The sequence below is a fragment of the Marmota marmota genome, unplaced genomic scaffold, assembly GCF_001458135.2.
Source record: "Marmota marmota marmota unplaced genomic scaffold, marMar, whole genome shotgun sequence".
NCBI classification, from domain to species: domain Eukaryota; kingdom Metazoa; phylum Chordata; class Mammalia; order Rodentia; family Sciuridae; genus Marmota; species Marmota marmota.
Genome location: NW_026000169.1, coordinates 8547723 through 8571309, shown reverse-complemented (window position 1 = coordinate 8571309; position 23587 = coordinate 8547723). Strand labels below are relative to the sequence as shown.

At 35.3% G+C, this 23587-nt stretch overlaps 1 protein-coding gene across 4 annotated transcripts in view; it reads right to left on the bottom strand.

Moving 5' to 3' along the window:
• Nucleotides 1-8438, bottom strand: part of Slco1b3 (solute carrier organic anion transporter family member 1B3) — a 73570-nt gene extending 65132 nt beyond the window's left edge. For 3 of the 4 annotated variants that reach the window (XR_001504814.2, XM_015498218.2, XM_015498219.2), the window contains exons 1-2: nt 8327-8438; nt 4341-4492 (exon numbers count right to left, since the gene is read on the bottom strand). Coding sequence is in view for 3 of the 4 variants with exons in the window: in XM_015498218.2 (XP_015353704.1) it covers nt 4341-4424 (84 nt within the window). In the remaining variant the exon portion in view is untranslated. Of the gene's footprint in view, nt 1-4340; nt 4493-6958; nt 6982-8326 lie in introns of those variants that run through there. The other variant, XM_048787274.1, reaches the window with a different exon arrangement.
• Nucleotides 8439-23587: the final 15149 nt, after the last annotated feature.

The window sequence follows — 23587 nt, the reverse complement described above, 5'->3', positions numbered from 1 at the left end:
AGAATTTTCAAGAGAAAATTTAAAGCATTTTGAACTAAATAAAACAATTTATCAAAACTTTCGGGATATAATGAAAACAATACTTAGAATACATAGCATTGGATGCACACATTAGAAAAGAAAAAAATCTGAAGTCAATATTTAAGATCCTACCTTAGGAAACGTGGAAAAGAAGAATAAGCTAAATCCAAAATAAACAGATGAAAATAATAAAAATTAAAAGAAAAGTCAATGAAATTGAAAATCGGGCATCAACAAAACCAAAAACCTATTCTTCAGAAATATCAATAAAATTTATAAGTTTCTAGCCAGGTTCACTAAGAAGATAAAAAGAGAGAGAAAGAAGACAATTTACTAATATCAGAAATAAAGGAAAGAAATGACTACAGACCCCAGGGACGTTAAAAGGATAATAAAGGAATACAAAGAACAACAATGTGTCCACAACTTAATAACCTAGATAAAATTGACCGATTTCTTTTTTAAAAATTTTTTTTGGTAGTTGTAAATGGACAGAATGCCTTTATTTTATTTGTTTATTTTTATGTGGTGCTGAGGATGGAACCCAGTGCCTTACACGGCTAGGCAAGCGCTATGCTGCTGAGCTTTAGCCCCAGCCCAACCAATTTCTCAAAAGACACAATCTACTCAAATTCATATAAGAAGAAATAGACAATCTGTATTGGCCTATATGTATTTTATAAATTGAATCAATAATTAATAAAACTCCAAGAAAGAAACAACTGGGTGTGGGTGTTTTCACTGCTGATACCATTCAAATATTTAAGGAAGAAACTATAACAGTTCTAGAAGATAGAAACAATGGGAACATTTCCTCTATCATTCCATGAAGCTAGTGCTGTCCTCATACTACAACAGTGAATGACATTGCACAAAAAGGAAGACCAATATTGTCCCTGAAAACAGATGCCAAAATACTCAACAAATTCAGCAAATTGAATACAGCAATGTGTAAAAATAATTAAGCACCATGACCGAATCAGATTTATCCCAGTTATGCAAGGCTGGTTTAATGAATCAACAGGCTAAAAAAGAAAAAAAAATGTGATATTTATAAAAAACATATCTGATGAAGAACTCTTCCAACATATACAAAGATACTCTTGAAATTTAAATAAGAAAACAACCTGATTAAGAAACAGACCAAAGAACTCCACAGTTACTTCTTCAAAGAAGGTATGTAGGTGACAAATAAATATGTTATATGCATATTCAGACATGACACAATGAAACCCACAATTCTGTACAATTAATTTGCACTAATAAAAAATTTCCCCACAGACCACATGGACCAAATGTCTGCAGAAAATTCCATCCAACAGTTTCAGAACAACCATTTTCCTCATCAGCACAGGGAACGCTCTCTTGTACGGATAACATACAGGACATGGAATAAGCCTCAACAATTTTTTTTAATTAAAATTATATTGAGTATTTTTCCTGACCACAGGGCAATAAAAATGTAATAAAAAAAGAAGAAAACCTTAGGAAATTATGTAAACAAACATAATTTGCTCCACTTCTAGTGTCACTATAAAATACAAATTAAAATGACAATCAGATAACAATATAGAACTATCAGAGTAGTCAAAATGTAGAACACTGAAAAAACAAAATGTTAGTGAGGATGTGAAGCAACAGGAATTCTTATCCGTTGATGGGAATGAATGGTACACACTTTGGAAGAGAGATGGTTGGTTTCTTATAAAACTAAACATATTATTACCATATATTCCAGGAATTACACTCCTTGGTTTTTACACAACAGAAGTGGAAACTTATTTTCACACAAAAACCTGTACATGCATATTTATAGCAGTTTTATTCATAATTGCCAAAATATAAAAGTAATCAAGAAATTCTTTAGTATGTGTACATATAAACTGTAGAATACCCAAGTGATAGAATGCTATGGACTGCTTAAAAAAAAAAAAAGAGCTATCAAACCATGAAAAAACATGAAGGAAACTTAAAAGCATGTCAATAAGTGAAAAAAGCCAATCTGATAAGGCTGATTTCAATTATATGCCTTTCTATAAAAGGCAAAACTGTGGAGACTGTTAAAGGGTTAGTGGTTGCCAAGTGTTGGGTAAGTGGCTGACTAAGCAGAGAACAGAGTATTTTAAGGGCAGTGAAATTACTCTGTATGGCACTATCATAATGAATACATGTCACTATTCAGCTGTCTCCACTCACAGAAGGCACAACACCAACAGTGAAGTTTGATAGAAATTGCAGACTTTAGCTGGAATAAGTGAGCTAGATAGAAAACTGGAGCTATAGCTCATACTTACCTTCAGGGTTGTTTATTCTGGGAGGATATGGCACAAAGGGAGAAATTTTACCTTTGCCCTCTTATTTATGTTTTTGGGTGATAAATACATTGCTTTTGTGCCATTAAAGAATTTTCGTTCGAATATGGAGGCACAAAAATATTGAGTAGAAATGACAAATAGTGAAGGTGAAGTATATACTGACACATTCTCTATAACCTAATTGGTCCAATACAAAAATTGAAGAAAAGGGGTCACAAATGATAATCAAAATATGTTGTTGTTACTTAAATATGTTCATTATCCATTCATACTTTTATACATTTATACCTGCTAAGTCTATGTGAAAATCAATAACGTGTATTTGTGTGTGTGCATATACACAAGCAAGTATAGGAATCCCGTGGTGGCTAGATACTGAATAATTTGATCTGAAGGTGAATTTTTAGAGGTGTGAAATACGGAAGATAATTAAATAATTCATTTATGAAACCTTGCTTGCCATAATATTTGAGGGTATTAATATTATAAAAATCCACAGTTACTTTAGCAGTACAGAATAGAGCTGAGAACTTGGAGTCTGGAATCCAACTGCCCCATATTAGACCCCTCTCCACCCCTTACCAATTTTGAGGCTAGGGGAAGTTAATCGCCCTGTGTATACCTAGATTTTTGTTTTTTTTTAATCTGTAAAAGGGCAATGATAAAATCTGACTGATAATTGTTATAAGGAATAAATCCATTAACAGAAATGAAACACTAGATTAGTGTCTGGCAGATGGTAAGCATTCAATAAATGTCAGCCTCTATCATTTTGTGTCTTCTTTATCGGGCTGCAGGTAATATACTTGACACACACTGCAAACTGCCACCTCCCAGCCTCTTCTCTAAACATGCTGTAAGAAATCACTCTGAAAATCATATTGCAACCAATTTGCTGTCACTTTGCTAGATACATACAAGTGAAATCATTGTAACACAGTATATTACCCCTAGAATGTACTTCAACTGCATTAACCTTTTCCTCATGACTATCATTCTGCTTAAACTTTATTCAAACATTTCATCAGAGCAGACTTTAGCAGATATCTCTGAAAACAAACGGATTTCATGTTCTCTGGACAAAGATAAAAAGGACTTGATATAACACTACTGCAATTGAATATAATCTGGTCATTACTCAGCTGGATAAATTACAATTTCAACTAAGTAAACAAAAATTTTAATATTGTTGAAAAGTGGCTGTGACTGATTTCCTGACTTCTTTAAGATTTCCCTTTATGAGGTTTACAGGCTTTGTCTTGGTTTAAAAGGTTTTCAATTTACAAAGTAGGTGACTTCAGGCAAATTTCTCAACTTAGTGCTAAGTTTGGTTTCCTCTGTTGCACTGTGACCAAGGAGGAGTTTCTCCTATTTATGAAAGTGTCAATATAATTTAATGGCCCACAATTTTGTGACAAATGCAAAAGGTGGAATTATCATTATATCTGCTAACCTGCAAATGGAAAAATCAAATGGTTTTCCTAAGTCATCAACTAGGTCTCTGGGCCAGGTTTTTGATTCCTATAGATTTCTTTTCCATCAGACTATACTACTTAAAGTTATCGGAATAACAAATGCTGTTCTCTAAGAAAGAAATATTTAAATAGATCAGTATGGCAAAGTGATTCACAAGAAATTAATCTTCTAGGTTTAAGATTATCTCTAAAAATATTTTTCATGTTAAGCATTACACAACATCTTTTATTTTAATCACATTTATGAGTATCTTTTGGTCCATCAAGAACCAGAGAAGACTACTGAAGTATTTCTATTTTTTCAATAATAATGAATACTTACAAATTAAAATATCACCAAAGAAAGACTTTAACCAGATTTAAAGACATTTAAATTGAGATATGTGTCATTTTGTTAATTTTGATGTATACTTCAATTGAAAAATACTAATGTGACATATAGTGTTCTTTCAAATAACTGGTTGTCTTTTCTATAAATAATAACTCCCCATTCACTTATTTTAGTTTGGAAACATGGCATTCATTCCACCTTGAATCCATCGCAGCGTCTCTTTTTTCTTTTCCCTGAAGATTTTTCCTCTGCTGTATTATTCAAATGCTGATTTTGGTCCATGATTAAACCACAGATATTATGTGAATGTTTTCAAATGTCGTTGATGCTTTTTAAAAATGATCACCTATCTGGGGAGAAAAAAAAACAATTTATTTCATCCGAACAATATGCAATTTAGAAGTAAGAAAAGCTGTAACATCAGCATCAACCAATCAGTCAATCAATGATATTTATTCTGAGACTGTTATGTCCAGCCACTCAGCTAAGAGTGTACTGGATACAAACACAGGAAAGAAAAACACAATATTCCAGCCTTGGGAAGATTGTGATTAAGTTAGGGAGATATATTTGGGGGAAGAAACTCAAAAAAATTAAATTGGATAATATAGAATCAAATCCTAGATTATATGAACAAAACTATTAATTTTTGCTAGTATTGGGGATTAAACCCAGCACTTCATGCATGCTCGGCAGGCACTCTACCACTGAGCTATATCCCCAAAACTTCTTAAATTACAGAAATTAAGACTTGAATGTTTTCTACATACATAGATTATAAAATTAACGAAAGCAAACATATGTTTAACTTATAGTTTTGCACAGTGACAAATTGTGCCTTGCATATAATAGGTATTGAAAATGAGGAGAAAGAATCATGTTAATGAATTATAACTAGAATGGCCTAATGTAGAGGAAGTAACTCTGGAACCAGATTCAGAAAGCAGGTAGAATTTGGACTTGTTTAAAAGCACCAAAGTGTCCTCCAAGTACCTCTCGGAGACAATGGCCATATTCAATGTACCACTATCATCATCTTACTTTAATTTGTTCTTCTATTTTTCAAGAAAACATATGCATGCAGTTGAAAATGTGAAATATTAAAAATACAAAGACACTTCTTCTCACTCTTGCCTCTTATGCAGAAACATGAAATGCATTTTAATTAAATACAAATGGTATCATATTGTCAATACTGTCCTCTACCTTTTTACTCTGCAGTACATACTTTATTTTAAAGGGGACTAATTTTTCTTATAGCTACAGCATTGCATTATCCATAATATATTTAACTCATGTCAACAAGCAATTACATCTAATTATTTCATATTAGAAAATTATTTTAATATATCATTTTGTTTTATTTATGTATGATCATATCTGTAGGATTAAACTCCTGTGAGTGGAGTTTGGGGGTCAAAGTCTAAGAGAACTTTTAACTTTGAAAGTTATTAAGCCCCTATTTTAAAGAGTAGTAAAATGAATTAAATTCTGCCTTCAATTCACTCTTTTATGTAGAATAATTTGGTTTTCACTAAGGTTTACAAGATGTAACCTTATTCATACACATTTATGCATCTGAAATATCTATATTGGCAAACACATAAAAGTACAAATATTAAATGATCTTCATAATATACTAATTACACAATGTTTAATAATTGTTATAATTACAGCTGATTTTATTTGTGGTAGTTATGTTCTTAAAGTTCCTGAGAAAACTGAATTGGCAAATACTGAAACACTGTTTCCAGAGGAAATACAGAGTTAGATTTCTGTGCACCTTTGAACACATTTTCATCCACTGATCAATACATACCCTTCTTTGTGTTTATTTCCCTTTGAAGTCACTTTATTTAATGTGTACTCTTGCTTCATTAACATTGAGTTAGTAACCACTAGTAATAGTTCAAGCCTGAAGGAAGATTATTAACATGTGTTTTTTTCTGTCAGGTACTCTTGCACATAGGAATACTAGATAGCATTTTGGCACATTTTAAATAATAAAATGAACAATATAAAGTACAAAATCTCAAACATGAGTAATAAATAAACTGTGAAAAAGACATTTGTGTACCCTATATGTGCTGAAGCAAAAGGCAAAGCATCATTTTAGACAAACAAGCTGAGAAAATAGGAACTCAGACTTTTCACCACTCTGCATGTATGTCAGTGCTCATGAAAGCCCAGCAGAATTAATTTTGGGGTTCCAAATAAATAGTAGTGAATACAGAAATTTGCTAATTCAGAATTTATGAATAATGAGAATCAACTGTAGATACTACTCATTAATTCAACAACGATTTATTGATTATCCAAAATATATAAAGCACACATAATAATACATATTGAATGAGAAATATATAAATAAATAAATAATATAATTAACATAACATCCAAGATGTTATGAATTATGTATGTGTGAGTATAATATAAGCACATGCATTATAACAGAAACCCATACCTATGTGTATCTAAGTGAACTCCACTTATTCTACTTTTTACATGTGTTCCATGTGTGTTGTACCTGGGTATGTTCAGTTTCTGGGTGGAGTGGCCTGAGCACTAAAATCAATAGATTGGTGGTCTCAAGATCATGGGCAGCTCTTTGATAAATTTTATGCCTTTTTTTCCATAAATATCTCTATTTTTGTCCCTAAAATTTAAATATTAGCAAAGCATTTTTTATCACTTCATTCTACATTTGAAAATCTTTCTGAATTAAAGGTAGAATACAACTCTTCACTTTTAAGCTCTTTTTTTCCCACCAAGGAGTTATTCCTAAAGGCTGGAAGGCTATTGTCCTCCACTCCTACCTGTTTAAGTTTCAATTAACTTCTTCTTGTCCAGTCTGCTGGCCTCCAGTTCATCCTACACATCTCAGGCCTATTCTCAGATTCTTTCAGAGAGGCCTCATACCATACAAAGTAAAAATCATACTTCCTGTCTGAGGCTCTTCACAACCTAAACCCAGCCCTTGTTTTGGTCTCATTTCCCAGTACATCCATAAGCACCACGACACATAGAACCACTGTCCCAAGAAGAAATCTCTCAGTCCTACCGCATGTTTCTACCCAAACTGGAATGTGCTTCCTCACTGCTTGGTTGTAATTCTACCCCAGATCAGACCTCTTCCATATTACACCCACTTGAAGGAATCTCCCACACTGTTGCTCCAGGGGAAAATATACAGACATTATTTTTCTCTGTATTTCCCCTTCTTTCCCAGACAGTAAGTAACTGGTGCACTCTTCTCTCCTGGATCTTGAGATGAAACAGCAAAAAGTTTGATAAAGTAGGAACATTGCTCCTCATTTCTTGCAAAGGTGAAATTGCAACATGGAACTTCACAGGCTTGACTAAATTCCACACATTCTACTGTTAAGCCTGATTTAGAGGTAATTGATTATGTTTTTTTCTTAGCGTATTTTTCTCTGAGTTGAAATTGACTAACATATAAATGAATACTTGAGATGCAGTATGCTCATAAGATAGGGCAACAGGCATCTGACATAGCAAGGCATCTCTTTCCTGAAGACAACAGCCAGTTCTTTCTCACTTGATTGAGGTGGCACAGGGGAGGGAGGGCACAACCTTATGGGCCTCTGCTTACCTGTGGCCAGCTTTGACTATTTCAGGGGTCATGGCAAAGGAGTACAGGCCAATTGCCTGTTTCCTAGAATGTGCCTATGGCAGTAAGGAGGAAAAGGGAAACGCAGTACTTCCTAACTTCTTAGACCTTCCATGGGACCTGTGGATCCCCACCTTCCATTGACCATACCAACAATTATCTTTAAGATAAGATAAAATCACAAATAGGGAGTCCACTCCAAGGATTCTATGCAGTTGATGAAAACAAATATCTTATATCACATTTTTAAAAGGCAATTAGAAGCCTCATATTTCAGACTTGAAAATCCCTTAGTCTAAAAAGTAATGGGACTAGAACTTCAAACTTTATTTTAAAATTATACAATTTAAGACTCCATTAACCTGAGGCACATCTCTCTCCAGAAACGACAGTTAATTGGTTTTGAGGGCTTAGAACAAAAGTGTATAAAAGACAAAGAACATAAAATTTGTAGTACGTATCATGACCACTAAATCTTTTTTATTTTTTTACAATTTATAGAAATTTTTTATATAGAAGAAATGCTGAAATTCAAAAAGTCAAAGGTTCCTACCTGAATGTAGAATCCTACAGCAAATGGAACAAGTGATCCTCAATCTACTGTTCAAGTCCCTCTTTAAATACTTTTTTTTTCTTTTTTTGTCAGTTCAGTGATGATTAACCATCATGTTAGGTCATTGTGCTAAACAAACAGAAGAAAATTACAACTATTTCTAGGTGTTCACTCCAGACTTATATTTTAAAGGCCACATTAATACAATCTGAGAATTTATACATTTTGTTAATGTTATTTTATAAATCTTTATTTCTGGGAATGACTTATAACTGTATTTTCAATGAACTTGGTTACATAAGACCTTTTCTTTAGAGATAAATTCATCATATTATTTAAGGTACTTAAAATTTTTCCACACAGAAAACAATTCAAGGCAATGTTTAAAATGTATCTACAGGTTAAATTAGCATTCAAAAATATAAAATATACTCTTTAAGCTTATACATGGAGAGGGTTATAATATGTAGGGACCCTGAATGTCCCACATGGAATAGTAAGGCACCCATTAATTACCAGATGGTTCTCCTAAGTGACATGATCAATACTGTTTTGCAGGAAATATTCCTCACTTCAAAGCCTGAAGAAAGAATGGCATAATGAATGCTTTCTTTCTTTCAAATATTAAATTGGTTTTTGAAAAGGGAAAGGCTTGACTAAAATGAGACTCTTTTTCTTTTAATGGAGATGAAACTTAAATAACTAATTTAATAGCTCAAACACTTCTTGATTCCCTAGTAGCTCAGGCATGGGGCTCTGTTTTGGAAATGTACTAATATAAATAAGGTACAGACCCTTCTTTCGCGTATGTATGTGTAGATGGGGGTAAAAATAGATCATTATACAGATATATAGATGCATACATAAACATTAACTTTTCACTCTGGCAGGAAAACTGTTGGTACAGTGTACTTAATTTCTTTGTTTCAGTTATTTGATAGCTCAATTTTTTAGTCTTAGATATATAAAAATCATAAAAATATTCAAATGGGCATGGTGGTATACACCTGTAGTCCCAACAGCTCAGGAGGTTGAGGGTAGGAGAATTGGGAGTTCAAATCCAGCCTCAGCAACTTAGCGAGACCTTAAACAATTTAGGGAGAACCTGTCTCTAAACTAAAAAAGGCTAGGGATATGGCTCAGTGGTACAAAGTTCAATCCCTGGTACCAAAAAATAAAAATAAAAAAATAAATCATAGAAAGATTCAAACAGTATGGAGAAAAAGGATTTGGGAATGTGAAGGACTGAGAAGTGTACATTTGGGGTTAGGAAAACTGGGGCACAGGCTCCAAAATACTCCACTGCTGAGTCCAGATCTCCTGGAGAGTCTATCAAAATAACACTCAAGCCCCATACTCTGGAATTCAGATTTGGTAGACAAGAACAGTGTTTTGTAAAATAAGCACTTCAGTTAATTTTTATACACTGCCAGATTCTCAGAACCATCATAGCAGAGACCCCAAACATTTTCTGTCATTTTTAAGGACTTCCTTTCATTCAGACTGTGCATACAGTTGGGGCGCTCTCAGGATGCTTCGTCTTCTCAAACATCCATCCATCCAAAGGTACAGCAACTTGTTTTGGACAAACACACGCACAGCATGGAGATTAACAGTACAAATAAACTGAGAACCTCAGGTTGTCAGTGATGAAATTCCAGAATGTTTTCAGAGGCCAAAGAGCATTTGCCTAGTGCTTCTCTCATTCTACCTCTTTAAGTAATTAGACTGTGCTCCCCCTGTGACTTCTGATAAAGTAAAAGTGGCCAGAGAAAAGACATTGCAACGGTTACAGCCATGGATCAATAGAGTTGCAAAATTTGCTTAAAGGTTTCTTAATATTTATTTCAGAGATAATCATCACAGTTCAAAGAAATATCATGGTCTTTGAAGTCTGACAAACTCATGCCAATTTGACTCTGCTGTTTGCTAGCAGTATAATATTGATGAATTTTATCCTTTCTGAATATCAGCATCCATATTTACAAAGTGACAAGTCATATGGGATAAAGACTTGATGAATGCCAAGTGTCTATTTATAGAGTCCCTGGCACATTGTAGACTCAACACCTAATTAGAGTCATTATATTCAATGTATAACTTTAGCATTATAAATGATAATGCAGTTAATTTACACTCAATAAAAATAAAATATCTGATACCAGTGCTCAGCTGGTATTTTCCAGTGGTTTTCAGTCTAGAATTTTCTGCTGAGCTCTTCTGGTGTGTCTTAAGAGGGAGGCAACTGGCTCAGCTCAATCTTCCACTTCCTGCCCACTACTGCTCCCTTGGTGGTGGTCAGAGGAGCTCCAGAGAGCTGGAAACTCCTGGAGGTGAGCCCAATGTCTCTCCCCAGTGATGCTCCACTCTCTTGCATCATCATGGTCTAGTTTATTATGGGAATTCTTTCTCTTATGTCAGTTGCCACCATAAAGTAGGGGCTGCCTGATCAGTCATCGTCTCCTGTCTAATCCCCATCTAGCTCTGCCTGGTCCTGTTTTTGTTCCTTGTCTCCATCATAACTAACTATAGTAAAATGAGCGGCTTCTCAGAATTTTTCTGCTTTACCTTCTTGCTCTTACTTAAACTTGGCCCTTCCCTGAAGACATTGCCTCTCCTCAAGTTGTAATAAATGGGAGATGCCTTACCCTTAACCCCATATTGCTCCAAATCAGATGCACATCTTTCTAATTTTCTTGACTTAGCTACTTCCTTTTCATTTTCTCACAATGTTCCTTTAATCTCATGTCAAAAGACTACATTATTTATCCCTCTTTGGTTGAATCATCTACCAACCCTGGAGTAAATTCCACTTATTTCCTAACAATTTTATCTTATTTTTTATTTATTTATTTTTGGTACCAGGGATTGAACCCAGGGGCATTGAACCACTGAGCTACATCCTCAGCCCTTTTGATTTTTTTTTTTTTTATTTGGAGACAGGGTCTTGCTAAGTTGCCTAGGGCCTGGCTAAATTGTTGAGGCTCCTCTTGAAATTGCAATCCTCCTGCTTCAGCCTCCCAAGCTGCTGAGATGATAGGCATGTGCCACCATGCCTGGCTCATTTACTAACAATTTTAAGTCTTGGTTCAAAGACAATCTCTCCAAATAGTACTCCTATCATCATTTTTCATGATTTCAAGGATCTCAAAGAGAATTCTTCCAGTACACAGCCTTCTTGGTTTTGTTTTCCCTCCCTTCCTTTCTTTCTTTCTTCCACCTCTGTTCTCCAATGTTCTTGGCTTCTACTCATTCCAATGAAATATCCTGGACTTTGTCACACCAACAACTGCAAGCTGTCCATAATATTAGTTCCAGAACTGGATCACCAGTACCCTGGATCCAATAATGCTTTCCTGACTGGTATTTATAATCCACACAATGATTTTGCCAGGTATTTTACCATTCCTTACCTCTCTCACGTCGTTTCTCTCTGTAGTACATTAAATTTCATGGTTGTGCTAATTACTATCTCTTATGTATCTTCAACTCACTCTGATTCTCTTGCATCATTTTAATTTTTTATTAAACCATAACTCTGATTATATCCAACTATTAGGATATAATAATTTCATCTTTTTTTAAAAATTTATAAATAAACCAACTCTGCCCATTTTCCCATGGAGCTGAATGTAGCTGAAGAAAAATCCTCAACTATGCAGACTTTAAATTTACACCATGAAGCTCAAATGTGTCTTTTGTTTTGCCTTAGAATCATTCCATACTTTTATAATCTACATCATATTGCTCTCTGAATAATGATTTTGTACCTTCTTCACTTTCTTTAAAACGCTAACATATCCCTACCTACAACCAATGATAAATATGAAAAAAAAAGGAAGGAAGGAAGGAAGGAAGGAAGGAAGGAAGGAAGGAAGGAAGAAATGAATTCCAGACTCCCTCCATCTGTCCACTTTCAGGACCAGATCCACCTCCTCCACCTGGATGAAAGTCGGGGGCCCTCCCCTGTTTATCCACTGGCCTCCTTTTCCTGTATTTGGGAGGAAATAATCTTCCATTTCTAAGGGCTTCCTACTAAAACTTACCTTCCATATGTAAGCATTCTGTCACTTTCTCACCTTCCAAACTCCCTACTTTGATCCCAGTCCCTTGGAAGGTTATTTTCCTATTTCTGTGCTATTTTGACAGAAAACAAAACAAAAAAAGGGCTCATTTATAATCATTGTTTTAAATTTCTTTCCTCACATCCTCTCTCGAGCAGTCGAGAGAAAATATTGGATATGGTCAACAGTTCATTTGGGTTAAAGAGCCTGCATGCACAAAACAGGATGCTGTGTCTATGAAATTGTACTCAAAGTCTCCCAGTTTTTCTTCCCAACTTTCCACCTAAACTACTTCCACCTTCATCATAAATCACCCAAATCCTACCTGTAATTGCCTCCATCTGATCTGAACTGTTAGTAGCATTTTTCGGTGCTGGTCACTTCCTTTTCCTAGAAATAGTTTCCGGACACTATCCTTTGTACTTTTCCTCCTAACTCACGGACTACTCCATCTGTACCTCCTTTACTAAACTCTTTACACATCTATGGCTTCTGAATTGGAGCGTCTCAGAATTTAGCCTTTTATTTTGGTAATTTCATCTGTTCTCACAACTTCAAATACCATCTGTATGTTGATAATTCCAAAATATTTTATCTCTGGTCAGAACCTTCTCTTGCACTCGAGGTCTATCCATGGCCTGATCTCCATTGCCTCGTGTTTATGGAATAGCTAGCTCATCTTAACATTTTCCTCCCCATACTTCTCCTCTTGGGGTGTTCCCATCACAGAGAGTCACATATGGTTCTATTCTGCCACTTGCAAATACACACAAAATATCAGAATCATCCTTGATTCCTCTCTTACACGTATGTTAGGCTCTAATTTCAAAATACCATCCAGAATCTGACTACTTCTCACCCTCTGCCCAGCTATCAGTCTAGTCCTGAATTACTGTGGTACTCTCAGATGGTCTTCTTACCACTCACTGCCCCTCTTCCCAACCTCACTCCTTCATGTAAATTTCAAAACAGCAGCCAGAGTTATCATTTCAAAACAGGTCATATCACAGCCACATCAATGTTTATAGCAGCTCAATTCACAATAGCTAAACTATGAAACCAAGATAGGTTCCCTTCAACAGATGAATGAAAGAAATTTTGGTATATATACACAATGGAATATTACTCAGCCTTAAAGAAAAATGAAATGATGGTAATTTCCGGTAAATGGATGGAACTGGAGAATATCATGCTAAGTGAAATAAGCCAATCCCAACAAACCAAAGTCTGAATGTTTTCTCTGATATGTAGATGCTAATTCACAAAGGGGGTGGGGGGTAGTTAAGAATAGAGGTACTTTGGATTAGACAGAGGGGAATAAGAGAGGGTAGGTGGTAATGGGGTAGGAATGATAGTAGTATGAATTAGACATTATTACTGTGTGTGCATATATGATTACATGACCTATGTAACTCTACATCATTTACAACCAGACGAATGAGAAGTTATACTCCATTTATGTATGCTGTGTTGAAATGCATTCTACTGTCATGTATAACTAATTAGAACAAATAAAAAAATCAGGTCATATTATATTGCTGCTGTGCCTAGATTCTCTAATGGCTTCCCATATCAGTCAGTATAAAATCCAAAGAATAGGATAAGCAATAAATTATATCTCTTAAATTCCTATAAGAAATAGAGCCCATACTCACATATTTCTGTCTGAATATTCTTCTTAAGTTATCTCTATAGCTTACTCCCTCACCATCTTCTGTTACCCACATACATGATGCTTCACAGACAGGTCCTTTCTGAGCATTCTTTTTTATTGTCCCCTCTGACACTCAATATAGCTTTTTTGCTACTTTTTTTTCTCTCATTATCCACCAAACTACAAATTTTACTCACACATTTTGTTTATGGTGGGTTTTCCCCTGTCTCAGCAATCATAAATTAACAATACGTAAATGCCAGAAGAGCAAGGATATGTTTTTATCTGTTATGTTCCCTGATCTATCATCAGTATCTAGAATAGGGCCTGATACCTAGTGGATACTCAATATTATTTTTTGAATAAAAAATGAGTAAATTAAAATTTCCATTTAAAGAAAACTTATAATAATGAAGTGATGGTTAAAGCAAAGACTTCAGCTGGGAAATATTTAAAGGTGGTAAGGAAGCTATCTAAATTTCATATGAAGCAGTCATTCATCATAAATTAATGTGATGAAAATATTGGATATGATCAACAGTTCATTTGGGTTAAAGAGCCAGCATGGCACAATGCACAAAACAGGATGCTATGTCTATGAAATTGTACTCAAAGTCTCCCAATGGTTTCCTAGCTTACTGAGAACAAATACTCAAGCCCTTTCCATATCCCACAAGAATCTATGAATCTGTTCCCTGGTTATTCATCTAACATTATTTCCTACTATTTTTCTATTCATTTATTACTTCTAGTAACATAGGCCTCCTTGATATTCCATAAACATTCTAATCATATACCTGCCTCAGAGCCTTTCTTTCCTCTACTTGAAACACTCTGCCCCCAGGTGTCCATTTATCACTTCAGTCATTCTTCGGCTTAATCATTGCAGCTTCACCAATGCCTGCCCTGACCTATTTAAAAATGTAGCATTTGTAATTCTCTATTCCCTTGCTCTACTTCCTTCTTAATATCTCCTAAAATCACATTATTTAATAAATTACATTTATATATTTTCTTTTCCTTACCAAAATAGGAGCAATTAAAAGGCAAGGATCTTTTGTTCAGTGAGAATCTGTGCTTGGTATATTACAGACATCTAATAAAGATTTTGGATAAATAAATCAACCACACTTTCAAGAACTCTCCATTGCCAACCGTGTGAAGACTGAACATGTCCAGCAGACAGAGATATAGCATCTCTTTTTCTGTCTCATTTTTTAATCCTCTAGTTCAGTGGTTTCAATCTGAGATGTGCATTCTCAGAGAAAAGAGAAAGTTTTCCAGAGGGTACAAAAGCACAGATAATGTTTTGAAAACAATTAACAGTTTCATCAAAGATGAATAGCACACTACAAACTACATATATACATAAAGTACACCACGATGAGTTTTGAAATACACATTCACCCTTGAGACAAAGATGAGGAATAGGTCACTCCAGTTTTCACCTGTTCCTTCTTGTCCCTCCCCACCTCACACTAACCTGCTGACGTGCTGTAACTACAGATAAATGTACAGGGTACATAATTCAATTTACAAGGTACAGATTTTTAACTACTGTAATCAAACAGTAGTTATTCCTTCCATCCAACATAATTATTTTGAGAGTCTACCCTGTTGTTTTATCAATGGTTCACTATTCTCTGTATGTGAATTAGTATTCATTATATCAATATATCAAAATTTCTTTATTCACCTGTTTATAGGCATTTGGGTTGTTTGCAATGTTTGGCTATTACAAATAAAAGTGGTATAAACATTTGTTTATAAGTATTTGTATAGACATAGGCTTTCAAGTCTCTTGAGGAAAGGCCTAGAAGTGGAAAACCTGGGTTTTATGAGATTATATTCTCAAGTTTTTAAGAGAATGTCAAATTGCTTACTAATATAGCCATGCCATCTTACACGCACATTATGAGAGTTCCTATTCCTCCACATCCTCACCATCAGTTGATATACGCTATATTTTAGTCCTAGATGTGTAGTGGTATCTTCTTGTGGTTTTAATTTGCATCTCCCTAATGAGTAGTGGTGCTAAGTATTTGGCCATGCTTATTTGCTACCCAAATTTATTTTTTTTAATGAAATGTCTGCTGAAATCTTTCACCAGTTTTGTTGAAATGTTTGTCTTACTTCTGTAGGAGTGCTATTTTGACACTATTCATAAATGATTGTTTAATTTTAATTTCTGATTGGTTACTGCTAGCATATAGACATAAAACTGATTTTTATATTGAACTTATATCCAAAAACTTTACTAACCTCCAATGTTAGTTCTAGATTTTAAAATATGTATTTCTTGAGATTTTTAAAGGTAGATTGCACTATTTTATAAAAATAAAGACAATGGTACTTTTTCCTTTCTAATTTGAATGTTTTTCCCCATAACATTTTATATTGTCCAGAACCTCCAGTGCCATCTCTGTACAATCATATCACGAGACAGACGTGGTGAGGGCAGGTATCCTTTCCTTGTTCTTAATCTTAGGAGATAATTTTTCAGTCTTTCATAATTAAATTTATTTTTTTGTAGATTTTTGAATAGAAGTTCCCTTCTATTTTCAGTTTTCTCAACAAATTTTTGTTTTTTATTGTAAATGGAGGGCTTAACACTAGAAAATCAACCAATTTAGTTCACTGTATTGACAATATACAATCTTAAAGCCAAATTATTGATGGAAAGAGTGCAAACTTTTTTTTTTTTTGGTACTAGGGATTGAACTCAGGGGCACTTGACCACTGAGCCACATCCCCAGTCCTATTTTGTATTTTATTTAGAGACAAGGTCTCACATAGTTACTTAGCACTTCACCATTGCTGAGGCTGGCTTTGAACTTGCAATCTTCCTGCCTCAGCCTCCAGAGCCATTGGGATTACAGGCATGGGGCCACTGCATCCAGTAAGAGTGAAAACATTTTAAAGATCATTTTTCATATTGCTTTCCAGAATGAGGCTATTACTAACAGTACTTCCATACAGATTGCACCTCATAATTCATACCCATCATACCCATAATTCATACCCATCTCATTTTATGAATAATTAAATTATTATTTAATTATTCATAAAATGAGATCTCACTATTATTTAATTTTGCATTTATTTGATAATAAATGACATTCATACTAATTCATAAGACTTTACAATAAAGTCTTCAAATATGTTTTACATGATATGGATTTTTTGTTGTTGATTTTTGGTACCAGAGATTGAACCCAGGGGTGCTTAACCATTCAGCCACACCCCCAGCCCTTTTTTGTATTTAGAGACAGAGTCTCGCTGAATTGCTTAGGGCCAAACTAAGTTGCTGAGGCTGGCTTTGAATCTGTGATACTCCTGCCTCAGGCTCCTGAGCTGCTGGGTTTATAGGTGTGTGCCACCACGCCCAGCTTGATAGGAATTTTTTTCCTCAGCTTTTTCTAGTTATCTTGGATCAACCCAGACTAAATTTTTTCATATTCAAATGGTGAAAATGTGTATCCACTTGAATTGCACCAATATGACATTGATTTCTCTAACAGAAATCCTAATTAGGCTTCAGCTGTCATATATATCCTGAATACTACTGACCACAAAATAAATACTTTCCAAATTTCTCAGAGAACTTTCAAGTCATTTACACATTAGTGACATAACAAAGAATAATCACAATCACCCAAATTGTCTTTGAATCACAGATTTGTCTTATCCTCAATTACTGCTAATCAAGTATCTCTCAAATTTCCAGTTGTAACTATGCCTTCTTGGACCATCTTACCTGTTTTCCTCAAGTACTCTGTGTGATCTGTGTTCCAAGGACTTCTTTAAGCCTTCTAATGTCCTCTTATACACCTTGGATATATGTAGCTGCCTAACACAATTTTTATAACACAACATGCTAGCCAGTTTAATCAACCCTGCCAGAGGATAGGATTATAGAGAACTGGATTTGGGAATAAGCAGAGACCCAGGTAGAAAGAAGCTGACACTGTGCCTACAAATCATAAATGCAAAAATTCAAGTAGAAATCACCTGTATAGTATTGATGATAGTAAAATTCTTCAGCCATTAGGTGGAAGCAGACTCCTCTCTGTAGAAATGAACGCTAAGACCGGTTCTCATATCTGAGTGTGCTAAATCTTTTGGCACTTTGCAGAGAAATTTCATTCTTCAGAAATCAGGAATCAGCTTCCTCTTGGAGCATATTTGTGCAGATTCTAATCCCTGCTTACAGGAGATTAAAGGCATTCATAAATTTAACCCTGGGATATTACAATATTTTTCCATGCAACATCAAGATAGTGAAGTATACTTAATAATTAAACAGTAAATCATCATCTAAATAGGTCTTTAAGGCTAGTAAGTTTGTTGTGTTGCTGAGATTGTGGTAAAATAAATTCCAGTATTGTCCTATTCTCCTCCAAAGTATTGTCCTATTTGGCTTAGTGTTAGGCTTGTAGGACTAGAAGGGTAAATTCACAGCAGCAGAGAAGGGAGTGAGTTGGAAGGCATACATGCTTCAGTAAATGATATGACCTGTGAGCTCCATGAGGGCAGGGACGAGTTTATAACATTTGTTGCAAAGACTAAAGAAGTTCTAGATACTGATGGGACACCTATTCTATGTTTGTTGAACAAAATGGTAAGTATTTAAGAGGAGTTTGAATGGTCTCAGGATTTGATATTCCAGCAGAGTTCCTTGAAAATGTTATATAATATGTAAAAGAAAGTTGAAGGACAGGGAAGAATAGAGATGTGGTTGGTTGAATAATGGTCCCCAAAGACATTCATGTCCTAATTCCTAAAACCTGTCAATGTTAGGATATATGACAAAAGAGGGATTGTGTAGATGTAATTTTATTAAGAATTTTGGCATGAGGAGGATATCCTGGATTATCTGGATGGTCCCTAGATATAGTAAAATATTGTCCTTAGAAAATAGTGGTAGAGGGAAATTTGACTACAGTCAGATGAGAAGGTGGTGTGATGAAGGAATCAGAGACTGGATCTATAGACTTTGAACAGGGAGGAAGGGGCCATCAGTCAAGGAATAGAGGAAGCCATCAGAAGCTAAACAATGCTGGGAGATGGATTATACTCTCAGATTGTCCAGAATTACCAGCTAACACCTTGTCTTTAGCTCAATAGAACTGATTTCAGAATTGTGACTCACAAAATTGTAAGAAAAACATTTTTTTGTATTAATCCACTAAGTGTGTGATACTTTGTACAGCAACAATGGGAAAATAATACAGATGCTTACTACCTTCTCTCACTCTTCCTCATTTCTCTTCTTGCACTGGCATCCCACTCCTACCTCTTCCAGAGACTGTGGCTAGTGAAATGTCCCATCAAATGCCTCTGAATATTGTATACAAAAAGTCTTCTTAGGTTAGAGTTTGTGGTAAGAATTGCTATATTATATCCAGGATTCTAGTTTCTAGGTGGGTTTCAGGTTATCTATATACCTAATGAACTGACATTTACTCTATTGAAAACTATTCTAAATTCCTTCCTTTTATTGTTATTTTAGTAAATTATTTTATGTTGGGCTTAGTGTTCATGAGAATACACCTCAAAGATCTCCAACTACATGAGTATAACTGACCAATGATCTCATGCATATTTAATCCTATCTTGTTATTGCCTTCATGGAAGAAAATATATTTTGAATTTTGAGCAGAATCCAGTTTATTTTCTTTAATGGTGCCCCATTCTGGAAATGCTTCCATTAGTCTGAACTATTGCCCATAGTGCCTTTCAACCCCTTTCTTCTCCCCACTTTTTCCTCTGATTATTCTTCTCCTTCCCTTCCTCCTCCTCATTCTTCTTTTGAAAAGCATGAAAGGAACTCTAATCAATGAAGCTACAGCAGAAAGACAGGGGGAACCACATCCTTACCCTGTCTTGGAAGGGATGACAATGACTTTGAAGTGTGATAGAAAGGGGAATGAGGGCATGGTTGGAGGTTTGCATAGCTGGAAGATTTTCACAGCTACCAAGGGAGGGGACCTTGATCAGATGTGTCTGGTCCATCATTACCTCAGGATTAGACAGATGGGGGCCTTGTCCACTCTAAGAAAGTGGCTACTTCCTGAGGGGTAGCTTCAACTCTTCACAAGATATTTATCAATTAGACCTTGTTCCTGGGATCCAAGATGACTCAGAACATGGAAGCAGAATTGTCAAGTCTTTAATCCTGCTTTTAGTCAAACATCAGAATTTTGCAGGTAAAAATGAAGAGTGTAAGCCCTCATTATAGTTCCACAACCTTTCGTCTTCAGTCTTGAGGAAACTAGGGTATCAGCCAATCTGGATTTATAGATTTCTTGGCACTTGGTAAACTAGTCTCTAAAGAATGACTGAACATTTAAGCAAAAAGGGGCAGATGTCTAAGACTAAAGGTAGAAATCTCACTATAAATTATAAAGCAAAATACAAAAATAGAGTCAAAGTCAGAAGACATTCTACTAAATAAATCTTGTAGGGGATTTTCTCTCTTTTTGAATAGCTCCAGGAGTATGGACTACTAATTAAAAGACATTTGGGATCAGAAAAAAAAAAAAGTCACTTTCTTGTTTCTATCTATATAGAGGTCCCTTGTTTGAAGTGTGAGTTCTGCCTTCTGTGCCAGTGTGACTGGTAGAGGGGCTTTAGTGTCAGGTGACCATGCAGGAGAGTAAGTTCCTTCTCCATAACTTTTCAGTTTTACTTACATTTGGTAGGACCAACACCAGTGCATGTCTCAAGTTACATTTAAAAGGATCGTTCTTTTTTACTTTAAATTTTCCTTGCATGACTCTTATTTGACTTTTTTCCACCCTCATGTTTGCACATTTGTTTATCATGTGGATTCCCTGTTCTGTGTTCAAGACCAAGTAGGTAGCCCCTATTTTTGCTTTTCTTCCTACAGTACAGTCAGCCAAGACTCCTCAGGATTAATTTTAGGAATGTGTTCTTTCAGTCTGCAGGGAGAGGCCAGAGTGTTGAAGACAATACAGCTTCCCTTGGAAGTGTGAGGAACATTACCCTCTTCAGTGACTTTCCTCCTTGTGGAATGTACACTAGTTCCCTTCTTATTCTCTAGGGTCCTTGCTATCCCCCTGATTGGAAAGTTGGATGATTCCCCAGAACTACAGTACTCTTAGAGAGGTCCCATCATTCCCTGGGTAACCTTGGATAAGGTTCAAAATATTAGCTTTTTTGTTTGTTTGGTTTTTGTCCTTCCTCACTGCTTGGTGGTAATTCTGCCCCAGATCAGACCTCTTCCATATTACACCCACTTGAAGGAATGTCCCACACTGTTGCTCCAGGGGAGAATATATAGACATTATTTTTCTCTGTATTTCCCCTTCTTTCCCAGACAGTAAGTAACTAGTGCACTCCTCTCTCCTGGATCTTGAGATGAAACAGCAAAAAGTTTGATAAGGTAGGAACATTGCTCTTCATTTCTTGCAAAGGTGAAATTGTAACATGGAACTTCACAGGCTTGACTAAAGTCCACACATTCTACTGTTAAGCCTGATTTAGAGGTAATTGATTATGTTTTTCTTTGAGTTGAAATTGCCTGACATATAAGTGAATACTTGAAAAACAGTATGCTCACAAGATAGGGCAACAGGCATCTGACATAGCAAGGCATCTCCTTCATGAAGACAACAGCCAGTTGATTGAGGTGGCACAGGGGAGGGAGGGCACAATCTTATGGGCTTCTGCTCATCTGTAGCCAGATTTGACTATTTCAGGGGTCATGGCAAAGGAGTGCAGGCCAAGTGCCTGTTTCCTAGAATGTGCCTATGGCAGTAAGGAGGAAAAGGGAAATGCAGTACTCCCTAAATTCTCAAACCCTTCATGGGGCCTGCCCATACCCACCTCCCATTGACCATAGTAAAAATTATCTTAAAAGGACAGCCACCTTCCTGAAGCAGAGAAGAAAAATAACATTTACAGAGGCTCAGACTGTGCCAAGAAGTATGCTGTCGAGATTCATTTCTTACCCCCATTTTAAAAAAAAAAATTATCTAGAGGATCTCTTCCTCCTCCATCCCTCTAAGTCAAACTTCAGTTTGTTATAGACCAAGCTGTATGGGAAATCACCAAAGAGACTCCATTTTACCCTAAGACTCCTGTAAGAAATACTTCTCCCATGGGAAACCCCACCTCTGTACCCTCCAACAATTGGTTATCATAGCATACTTGGCAATGCAAAATGGAAAAATTGTTCCTTCTATTCTTATACACTGTACTTGTGCAATGTACCTTAACCGCATAGTATGTTAATGTTTGTCTACACATTAGTAACCATTCTTTAACTTATACTCAACTTGGGTTGTTTTGACCCACTTTTCTGCTTATTATTTTAGATCTTGTGATTTTTTGTGTGTGGTTTTTGAATAATAGCAACAGCCACTTATGATTAATGTACTGACATGCTTTACTTGTGGTTTTGAACTATAAATGATGTGCTCTAACCCCTGAAGGGGTCGAAGAGTGAAGACTTGCAGCCTGCCCTTTGGCCCGCCAGCTGCTTTGAGATTGACTCTGTGATTTATTGCAATCTCACCATAACAAGTTGAAATCAGAAAAGTCAAAGTGGTTAAGTGAATTTGGGACACATTTTAGTTATCTATGTTTATCAATTATGTTTATCAATTAACCTCCCCTCCATTTATTACCAGATAAGATGAAAGCAAAGAAACAGGGAGTGTACTCTAATAATTCTATGTAGTTTGTGAAAATAATTGTCTTTCAGCACATTTTAGGAAGGTAACTAGAGGTCCACATCTTCAGACATGAAGCTTCTCTAGTCACAAAGTAATAAAAACAGTATTTCAAACTTCTTTTTAAAATTATGAATGTAATACTTTATATAATTTAACACTATGAACCTGAGGAACATCTATCTCTCGAAGGGATAGTTAATAGTTTCCGAGGGCATAGAATAAAAGTGTATGGAAGACACAAGGCATAAAATTTGTAGTAAGTATCATGGCCACCGAAGCATTTTTCCTTTGTGATTTTTAGAAATTTCTTATATGTTGAAATTTCTTAAATGTTGAAATTAGAGAATCTCAAAGGTTCCAACCTGAACATAGAATCCTATAGCAATAAGTTAATCCTTTATCTGTTGTTGAAGTTCCTCTTTAAATAGTTGGCTTTTCAAATTTTTAATCAGTTCAATGATGATTAACCATCTTTTTAGGTCATTGCCCTTGTGAAACATAAGCAAATTCTCCAGCTCCCTCTAGCATATTCATAAATGTTACTTAGTAACATGTCAGAATTTATACATTACTTTATGTTAATGTTATTTTTAAAATCTTTACTTCTGGGGATGATTTTCAGTTTATCCAAATTGTTACATAAAAGCTTTTCCTTAGAAAATAAATACAACATATTTTTCAAGGTATTTAAAATGATTCCAATAGAAAATAATTCAAGGCAGTTCCTAAAATGTGTCTACCTTTTTATATTAACATTCGAAAGATAAAATGTACTTTCTTTGCTTGGTACATTGTTGTAATATGGTGTGGATGAGTACTGGATGTCCCACATGGGATAGTA